General features: G+C 41.1%; 1 protein-coding gene across 1 annotated transcript; it reads right to left on the bottom strand.

Moving 5' to 3' along the window:
* Positions 1 to 1262: 1262 nt before the first annotated feature.
* svopb (SV2 related protein b) lies at positions 1263 to 7620 on the bottom strand. Its single transcript, XM_033647486.2, has 16 exons — positions 7469 to 7620; positions 7119 to 7246; positions 5406 to 5491; positions 5222 to 5320; positions 5040 to 5111; positions 4624 to 4748; positions 4449 to 4512; positions 4206 to 4331; positions 4003 to 4131; positions 3816 to 3889; positions 2910 to 2986; positions 2707 to 2811; positions 2373 to 2484; positions 2187 to 2268; positions 2006 to 2095; positions 1263 to 1897 (listed from the first exon to the last, which is right to left on the bottom strand). The coding sequence occupies exons 1-16, from the start codon at positions 7528 to 7530 to the stop codon at positions 1700 to 1702; spliced, it is 1629 nt and encodes a 542-aa protein (XP_033503377.1). The 5' UTR covers positions 7531 to 7620; the 3' UTR covers positions 1263 to 1699.
* Between the last annotated feature and the right edge of the window lie 2410 nt (positions 7621 to 10030).

Below are 10030 nucleotides of genomic sequence, written 5' to 3'. Positions count from 1 at the left end.
GACAACCAACTTCTCAATTAATGGAGTAATTGTTTCAGCTCTAATGACAGAAGAACCATAGGTGTATTATGAGACAATGGGCCCCTGAGGACAGATATGCAAAGAGCCTTAAAACCTCCCCTACACTGGAGCAAGAGAGACTTTAGGCCCGTTTCTACCAAGCAGTACAGTACTGTGCAATTAAGTTTGATAAGCTTTATTTCTGTTTCCACTGTGTAAAGTTGTGGATGGTACCAATGGGACCGCCGTACCATCCCCGTTTTTGGTCCCCCCTCTGTTGGGGTACCTACAGTAGCACACAGATCTGGTACTAAAAGGTGGAGCTGTGAACACTGCAGTTCGTTGATTGGTCAGTAGCGAACAGTCACTCTGCTCAGGGCTGAGTTGTGGCTGGTTTTGTTGCCACTGTTCATACCATGGACAGTTTTGCATATATTAGTAAACTGTAGCAGCTGTAGTCTGAGAAAAATAATTCACTGTGCCAACTGCTGGCAACTTTTAAGGTGGAACGTTTACTTGTGATGTTGCTCACTGCACGAGTTGACGATGTGAATCCATCAACACGCCTTAAATTTCACTGTGACAAATCTGACCATTAATTTTTACTGTCTCTCTCGGTTGACACAGACTTTTAATAATGAGTGGATGTTCAAGCATTTAAAAATATTGCGACCGGATTATGTGAACTGCATAAATTCTAACCCTCACTCTAAGAAAAAAATAAAAGCATTGCGGAGTGTTGTTCCTGTAGGCTACAGCCGGCTGCACTTGCCTTAGAAGGACTAAATGCTCATACCCGCTATTTTTAAATATCCCATGGAGAGAGACTCTCACTGCAGCCTGTGCTATTTGTTCTGAAAATGTCAGCGTGCAGCCTCGTTCTGTGGACGATAAACGAGGTGCAGACTGATAAAGGAGAAAATACAGTGAGTGCTGGACGGAGCAGTGAGTGACGACAACCCCGCCCATGTTCAAGGGTTCTGTTTGCAGTGGAAACGCTACGGTCTAGGTACCATGTCTGAAGGGTTACTTTGGTTCCAAAGGTACAATACTGAAAGTGTTTGGTGCATCTCTTGTAGTCTTTTTGAGTCTCTTCCTGGTCAGTACGTGCTCATTTGCCATTTGACATCTTGCAAGTGAAAGTCAGGGGCCCCCCTGACACTTTGGCCCCCTGTGCCTGTGCTCAGCAGGCCTGATCAGTAATCCATCCATGAATAGAACCATGCACTATGATCCACTGACTTTATTAAATAGAGACGAAAGCATATTGGTCAACTTTAATTAGTGAAAGGCATCCTGGCTTCATATATATAAATAAATACATTAAGTCATTTTTATCCACATGTAAAATAAAGGTCTCTGTCTCTTAAAGGCAAGGCTTAAAGTGTGCAGCTGTAAGCAGAGCCCGTACAGTGAATCATCATTGTCCCTCCGTTGCTTCTCATGGCCTTGATGAAGAGAGGGTAAACAAACCAGTCCAAGCACAAGTGTGCTTCCGCTCTCATTAGACATGGGAAGTAGGCCTACCCTCAATTATCACTCCCGGCCTGTAATGAGATTGTCCCCCCGTTGTTCTTCACCCATCATCGCTCACAGGATTCAATTCAGAGTAAAACAGGCAACTGTGGCATCTACAGTTGCCTGAAGTAAACAAAATATCCTTTCTATTTTTATTTCAGTCCTCCTGATTGTTTTATCTCTACTCCGAGGGATGTGTTGTATTATTTGAGTTGCTGGTTGGGGCGACCGTCTGCTCTCCGGCCTCCTGATCATGACCAGACTCCTGGAGAGTTCTGCCCAGCGTCTCAATGGGCAGCAGCAGGGATACAATGCCACCCAACAGACTTAAGACACAGTAAAACGACAGGGTCACAGGCAACGATGCCCGCAGCAACACCTAAAACCAAAACACAAGACATGAGGAGCCAGGCGAAGAAGCGTGAAGCCTGAAGGAGTCTAATATCAGAATGCTTCTGGAACTTATTTCTTGGTCACCTCCGCATACCTGTGCCACGAAGGGTGTGATCAGGGCACCCAGCCTGGCTACTGCACTACAAGTCCCCATTGCAAAGGCTCTGATTTCTGTAGGGTACACCTAATGAGAGGAGAGATATTTTTTTTCCAGTTGAAATGATCTATAAAAAAAAAATTAAACATTCCAGAGGTAAAATGATGAGTAGACCTACCTCTGGTGTGTAAACAAAAACAACCTGGAATCCCCCAGAGACAGAGGCTCTGGCAATAAAGATGCAGATTGTAATACCCAGCCTGCATGGACAGAAAGACAGACACAGTGAGTTAAGAGATCAGCCTTCATATTTTAATATAGTGCTGTTCCAATATGAAAACTAAACACGCAGACACAAACTTACCTCCCAATACAAGCATACAAGGGCAGAATGAACAAAGAAAACACAAAGAAAGTCAGAGCCATACTCTTCTTCCTGCCAATACAGTCAATTCCCAGAAGGACGATCACAATACCTGAAGCAAACATGGGAAACACACAGCAAACACTGTCAAACATTGTAAAAAAATTGAACAGTAACTGTATCCGTGTTCAATCAGATTCTTCTCATGAATGCACTATGATGAATTATATAGCATGAGGGAACTGTTCCTGGCGACAGCATCATGAAGGTCTTCACCTAACAGTTTCAATTATATACTACAGCTCTGGAAAAATACTAATAGTGGGCATTTTACCTGGAAATTCAGCCATGGTCGTCCATAAAAGGTCTTTGTAGTCAGCTGATGTCAAATATTTGCATTCCAGATTACATTTCGGTTCAATCTTGGCCCCATACGCCGCTACGTGGGAGAAGGACAGCTTTTAAATGGTGTTAGTTCCAATTTAAGATTCCACATGACAAATGTTAAGAGCTCATCCATGTAGAGCTGTTACTCACCTGCACATTTATTTCCAGTTTGGAAAAGCTCAGTTGTCAACAGGACTATTCCGTAATAGGCGAAAGCATTTACAAACCTTTGGATAAAATAACAGGAAAAGGTTTTAATTGTGTACAAGTAGTTAAAAAAAAGCATCTAACACATGGCTGGATAACACCCTAGCGGACACTGGAGAAAAAACAGCTATGGTCCCCTGTTGCCCCAACTCTCTGTGCATCATAGATGTACACACGTACCCTCAACTGGCTTCAACCACTACTTGGTAATCCAGTTGCTGGTAGGGATGTCAACAGTCAACTGTTAATTGCCTCTGATTGTCTTGCTCTGACATTCTTACCCTTACCCTAATAAATCTCACTCCTCCTGCCTAAGCATAACCAATCCAAACAATGGGAGCAGTGACTACTAGCCAATCAGAAGGATATTAGGGTGGGTCATGCCTTTGCCATAGAAAAAGAAAATCTGTGTCCCGGTGGTGGTACCAGCGGTAATCATGAAAGAGCGGTGCCGCTAGCTAGCTAGCTCCCACTTGACCCGGGTGGTGTGCAGTACAGAGCATTCGAGGCTAACGTTAGCTAACCAGTGTAGATCAGAGGGTGGGCAGTGGGCACTATGTTTTTGCATGTTAATGTACCCAGCCAACCGTCTGTCAGCAAAGCCAACAGAAAATTCAATGAAAGGCAAGACATTTATATTACAAAACATTAAAATATCACCACCTGTAAATGGACAGCACTTTGAAATGCATCACTAAAGCTCCCACTTAGTCAACAGAGTGCCAAAGTAAAAGGAAAGGCCTGTATTTCACATCAATTGCTTTTTAAAAACAAATAATTGGGCTATTGAAAGCAAAGTTACTGACATCCCTAGTTATGGAGAGGAGAAAAAAAGTTACTCAAACTAACCAGGTAAACAACAGAAGAATAGTAGTTTTCCGATACTGAGGAGTGAAGAGATCTTTGATCCGTGCATGTTTAGTCTGTAAAATTAAAATAACAATTACAGAAGGCATGTTTGTTAATATCAACAATTGAGCATTGTAAACGACACTTATCTGAACAAATGTATGAACCTATTTATCTTTTACCTCACCTGTTTACAGGTGATAAGCCTCCCCTGAGGCATGGGCTTGCCGTTGTCGTTTGCGATGCGTGTTAAAGTCGCCATGGCCTTCTCCGTTTGTCCCAACAGCAAATGAAAACGAGCACTTTCAGGCAGCCACTGTGTAACACAGAAAGTTTAGTTGAGAGCTCCACTCCAGCTGGATTTATTTCATTGATAAACAGTATACTTACAAAACAGAAGCAAATAAAGACTGCCATTGGTATAGTGGACAAGCCGAGCAGCGCCCTCCAGCCAAGAGTGGGCATTATGAACAATGCCAGGAGGACCTCGAACACAGAGCCAATCGCCCAGAAAGCCTGATGCACACAAACACATCAGACAGAATGAAATCAAAGAGCAGTTTACTTAATCAGATCAAAGATTCAACAGAATGAGGTAAAAGTCATGCATTAATAATAAAAACACCACATTACCGCGATCAGCATGACGCAGATGCCTCTTGCCTTCACAGGGAGGAATTCTGAGTACAGCGTCACCCTAAAAAGAGACTGAATGTTTGTTGCTAATCATTTCATAGCTATTAAAATGATCTGGTGCACTCAGTGCAGGCTTCATCTCGTCAAAAGCGGAAGACACAGTGGAACTTACGACTGAGCCGATCCACCGATGCCAAAGCCTACGAGGGCACGCAGGGCCAAAAGCCAGCCGTACACTGGAGCAAAGGCACTCAATACGCCATACATAATAGCCCAGCACATAGACATCGTCAGACCCTGTTTACCACAGAGACATGTACATAAAACACACAAGTTTAACATCAAATAATGTACAAAAAACACCAAATCATTTCTGGGATCTCTGCCTTTTCACATAAGCCAGGAGAGCAGCAGCAGAGACCCCCTAGTGTACAGACCAGAGCATGCATCAGTGACAACAGAAAAAAACATTCAATAGTCAGACACAGCTTGAAAACGAGGAGCTGGGGTTATAAACATAGACTTGAGTTCGGCATCACTGAACTAACGCTGTGCTCAACACTTAGAAAACCCAGACATGAGACTTACTACTCTTCTGCCGTACGTGTCGCACACATTCCCCCAAAAAGGTGCACCAAGGCCCATTCCGACAAAGACCACCTGTGGCAAAAAAAATTAAAAAAAAATCTTCAGAGCAAATATTTTCACACATTGCAAAATCAACAAGCTGTAGAATAACACTTCTCTGAGAATACCTAAAGGGACTTTACCGATGTTATGAGAGCCACCTGATAGCCGGGGAGCCTCCACTCACAGTGCAGCTGCGGACTCAAGATACTAAGGAGCATCATCTCCATGGCGTCTGCTATCTACTCCCAGAGAGGCAGAGTGCTACATAAGAGATATATCTGCTAGTCAGAGTGAGAACTTTTCTACATGTTTTAGGATTCTTACCCATGACAGTCCGGTGAGGATAGACATTTTCCACTGGAACTTTCCAAAGCCGATGCCCTCCAGTACATCATCTATTGTAAAGGTCTCTGTAAGGACAATACAGTCACTGCAGGTTCAAAGTCCCCTGTAGAATCGCAACAAACACTACATAATGCATAAATAATATGTTAAAATATCTGTTATCGCACATCTCAAAAAGGTTCTTAATGATGTTAAAATAATATTTTAGTTGGGAGCTTACAACAGTGGTGGCCCCATGAATGAAAATCACATACTGATATACTTTGATTTCTTATTTTACAGTTAGTGTTTCTCATTATGTTATGTGCACAGACTAATACTGAAATCCGATGGCCTGTCCGTGGGCCCTCCTAAGGTGTTGTCTGATGATTATGATATGTAAAACAACAGCTGATTTGTTGACTGAAGTGGTTTACTCATTCAAACACATTATTACATCCATAGATGTCCCCAAACTGCTGTTGCATCATTTCAAATGTTCATACTTATTACATACTACATATTATCTGTAATTTCTCTGTCCTGCATGTAAAAGAACAGAGCCAATTTTGCCCAATTCTTATGGGTCTTGTAGTCAATGACACTCCTGAACCTGAAGTGCACTTTTAAACGGGTTACTGGCAAAAATGATAAACAAATGGCTTTTATGTTGTCGTCAGAGAAAAGAAACAGTCTGTCTTATCACCTTAGGTTTTCTAGAAGTGTTTTTAAGCTCCTAAATACACACTTCTGTCTGTGTTGATTAGATTGTCACCCATAATCACACATTATATACATTGTTTTATCTTCTTTTTTTAAAAAGCGCCAGGACAAAACCTTAGAAAGACTGGCTGATAACTGTCTCCCTCACTGTAACAGAAGCTGATTAGACTTACCTATGTAAATGTGTTGCTAACAGGCCTTAGATCAGCACACAAACTCTAAGTCTGTGTGTTTTACTTACAACAGTACATCTCTGAGGTATTTGTACTTAAGTACTCTGTTAAATATAACTTTTTACTTCTACTCCAAAACATTTTAAAGGGAAATACAGTGCTTTTTACCCCCTTTTGTTCACATACTACACAGTAGATACTTTTAAAATTAAAATTCAACAAAAAAACATTACATTAAATGATCAAATATGACACTTTGTTAAGTATCAAACTATCATAAAGTATATAAACAATTAAAATGATCTATATGCTGACCAACTACAAGATTGAAGGATTGCTCACGTCAATTTGTCAAAAATACTGATCCAGTCATATAATATTACAACCTTGACAGAGGACAATATGCTGCCTGATGAACATGTTTACCTTCAATATTTTAAGTACATTTTGTTACTAATACCTCTGTATTTTCAGTAAAACTTTCAGTAAAACTTTGAATGACTTTCACGTCATGGTATTGCTTTTACCCAAGTAAATTCCCTAAGTACTTCCTCTACAGCTGATAGTAGGTCAGCTGATCTACTGATCACTGCTACAATGTACATCTGTTCCTCAATTCATATGCAAACTGTTGCCTCTTATTTCCTCAACAAAAACAAGTATAGTCAGGGTAGAGTGATTTTCAGTTTGCAAAAATTAGACACATACATTTGTACTGAAAAGCCACCGTGATGACTGTATTCCTCACATTTCCTCACATGGCAGACAGACAAGAATCAAACAGTGTACGAGCTACAATGAACTGTGTTGTACAAACCCTCAGTTTTATCACTCCCAGATGCAGACGTGCTTTCCCCTGGGTCGACTCCTGCTGAGGATATAGTGCAGATCTCATTGTCTGTGCCCTGGTCCTCATCACCTTGACCAATGAAATTTCCCTCATCCCTAAATGTCAGCACATCAAAAAGAGAAATTTAGGCAATATTAAGCGCAAAAGTTTGAGTTTTAAGTACAATATATCATCTAATGACAGCAGTTCGCCTAAGCCTGGACACACACAACCCTGCAGCAACACTGTAAACACAGCTGACCAGGTTTTTGTCTCAGTGTTTCCCTATTAGCATTACAAACATATGAAGAAATACACCTATCTACATGCTGTCTTACCTCAATTCAGGATTTCGCCACCGCTTGTAAGCAATCCTGGCTCCTCTGCTCAGCCTGTCCATTTTGGTGTTGGTCTCAGATAGCTCTCACCTCTGCTACACACACACCTGTTTTGCCAAACCTGCTGGTGCAGTCACTTCAGGTTTCAGTAAGACAACCAATCAGAGAACAATACCTCAGGAGAAGAAAAGGGAGGGGTCACACCAGGAAACTAGGCTAATGTGAAAGAGTGAGTGGACATGAGCTTTGTATAGTTTTTGACACTGAAAGTGTGGGTAAGCTGTATTTATTGAAACATTCTCTCTAGAGCAGTGGTTCTCAGACTTTTTTTTTAAATAGTGTGCTCCCTTTGAAATATTTTTTTCAGCAAAGTGCGCCCTGACAAGCCCAAAACATTTTGGCCAGAAACAACTCACACAGTGAACAAAAGGAAACGTGACTGCATTTGTTGTGGCAGCTGACAGGTTACGGCAGGGATTAACTGAACTGAAAGTAGTTTAAATATAACTGGGTTTTATTGGCTGTTTGTCAAAGTAAATTTGACAATAATTCAATTACAAACATTAATCTAATCAGTGGAGTTAAATGAAACTCTAGCTTAGGTTCTTATCCAGTCCGACTTACAATACGTATAACAGTGATCAAAGCGGAAGGTCATTTAATTGTTCATCAAAAGTTAAGGCAAACACAAAGTGTGTGTCAGAGTCCATACACTACTCCTCTGACTACAAGACGATTATATGAGTGAATAATAAAAGATACAATGTTGAAGTAAGTGAACAAATATTTGACATGATTCACCAATGGGGGTTGACATGACGTATAGCTCACAACTACAGCACTGTGGCTCACTAGCTGATTAGCAGCCATAGCCTGCAGCCAACAGCAGGTTGTGCTCTCATCCTTCTGGTGTTGGTCAAATAGCCAGAGGGCTTACTGTAACTGTGGAGGTGGCTGTTATCAGATGTTGCTCTTCCTGAGTTCATGGCTGTGTTTATGTTTGGTCATAGTTACACACAACAATCATTGTGGTAATGACACTTTCAAAAGCCTAATTTCTCTCTTCCAAGAAGCCCCAGGAGAGAAGGGGATTCTCTTGTAGAAGTAAAAGTATTACTTCCTGTTGCATGTATATGAGAACATGAAACTCAGACTTCACGAGGCTGCCTTTTCAGGCCAGCTGCTCCTCTGACACTGGACTCTGGATTACCTACAGTATCTCAAACAAGTGTTTTAGTGGCAGAAAACTACAATGAGCTGAAACCAGTGGCTATATAGAATATACACAATGCATGTGTAGGATGCCTATTTGTCCTGTAGGGGTCACTATACTGTCATGGGTGTCTGTCTGTATATGTAGAAACCTTCAGGGATAGGTGTTGATAGACGGAGGAGCACCTACAGTTTTTTGACAGCAATGCCGGGCCATGTCAAGTCAATGTTATGGTGAAAATGTGTTTATTTGAATGGTTTATGAACACAGATTCATGGATGTTTGCATGTTTTTCATTTAAGACTACAGTTTTCACCTGATGAGCAGCAGTAGGTTATGTCAGGCAAATGCGTCAACTACTAAACAGCCTGTCTATGTAGCCCCTCAGTGGCTTTAGGTTTAGGCTAAGCGGCTATATACACAATATGCTACAACTAGTTTCATATAACATATGTACTGTATGTGAAGACTTTGAAGGAGTTTCATAAAGGGTCTTTAGTGTATTTTTTGGCAAACGTGGTTGCTCCACTCACATCTCCAACATGGCGGTACAGTCAATCTATACAGTAACCACAGTTTTTAGGTGGACACCCACGATTAGTGTCGCCAATTCAGTATCTCCCCCAATGTCTTCCCTTCTGTCCCTTCTGTTGAGTTATAGCATTGAATAATGGCCAGAAGTGTTTTTGCAGAATATTGTGATGTCACAGTGAGATTGACCTTTGACCTTTCAGATATAAAATGCCATAACTTTATCATTTTGTCCTATTAGACATTAGCATGAAATGTTTTCATAATTAAGAAATACATTTTTGAGTTACAGCCCCAAACATGTTTTGTGAGGTCACAGTGACCTTTGACCTTGACCACCAATTCTAATCAGTTCATTCCTGAGTCCATGTAGACATTTGTGCCAAGCTAGAAGAAATTCCCTTAAGGCGTTCCTGAGATGTCATGTTCATGAGAATGGAACGGACAGACAGTCCAAAAGCATCAAGCCTCCAGCCATGGCTGTCAGTGGTGTGGAGGCGTAAAAATATAAAACATGATGCCATGTTTCGGAAAATGGTCAGCAGTAAATTGAAAAGTACATGAGATCTCTTGTAAATGGGTAGTGTTTAGAAACACTGGTACAGTCTCCAAGGTACAAAGACCCCTGAAAGTACCAATACACAATGTAAAAATACTCCATTACGAGTAACAGTCATGAATTCAACATCCTATGTATTATCAGCACATATTCATAGTTCGGACTTTTCACTTCTTTTTTTTTTTTTGCAGAATCGTACTGTTTGGGGGCTCTAGCATTTGGATTCTCTACTTTCAAAAACCTATATTTAATGCACTAC

This window comes from Epinephelus lanceolatus, chromosome 19 (genome assembly GCF_041903045.1).
Source record: "Epinephelus lanceolatus isolate andai-2023 chromosome 19, ASM4190304v1, whole genome shotgun sequence".
Taxonomy (NCBI): Eukaryota; Metazoa; Chordata; class Actinopteri; order Perciformes; family Serranidae; genus Epinephelus; species Epinephelus lanceolatus.
Note: the sequence above shows the minus strand (reverse complement) of the source record. Positions and strands in the feature narration are given on the sequence as shown.

Bases quoted from the DNA above. Each gene is read 5' to 3' on its own strand.
- svopb (XM_033647486.2), bottom strand. From the start codon at position 7,530: ATGGACAGGCTGAGCAGAGGAGCCAGGATTGCTTACAAGCGGTGGCGA. The intron at 7,247-7,468 runs GTAAGACAGCAT...GCTGACATTTAG, and splicing joins TGGCGAAATCCTGAATTGAG to GGATGAGGGAAATTTCATTG. The intron at 4,749-5,039 runs GTAAGTCTCATG...TGTGGTAAACAG, and splicing joins ACACGTACGGCAGAAGAGTA to GGTCTGACGATGTCTATGTG.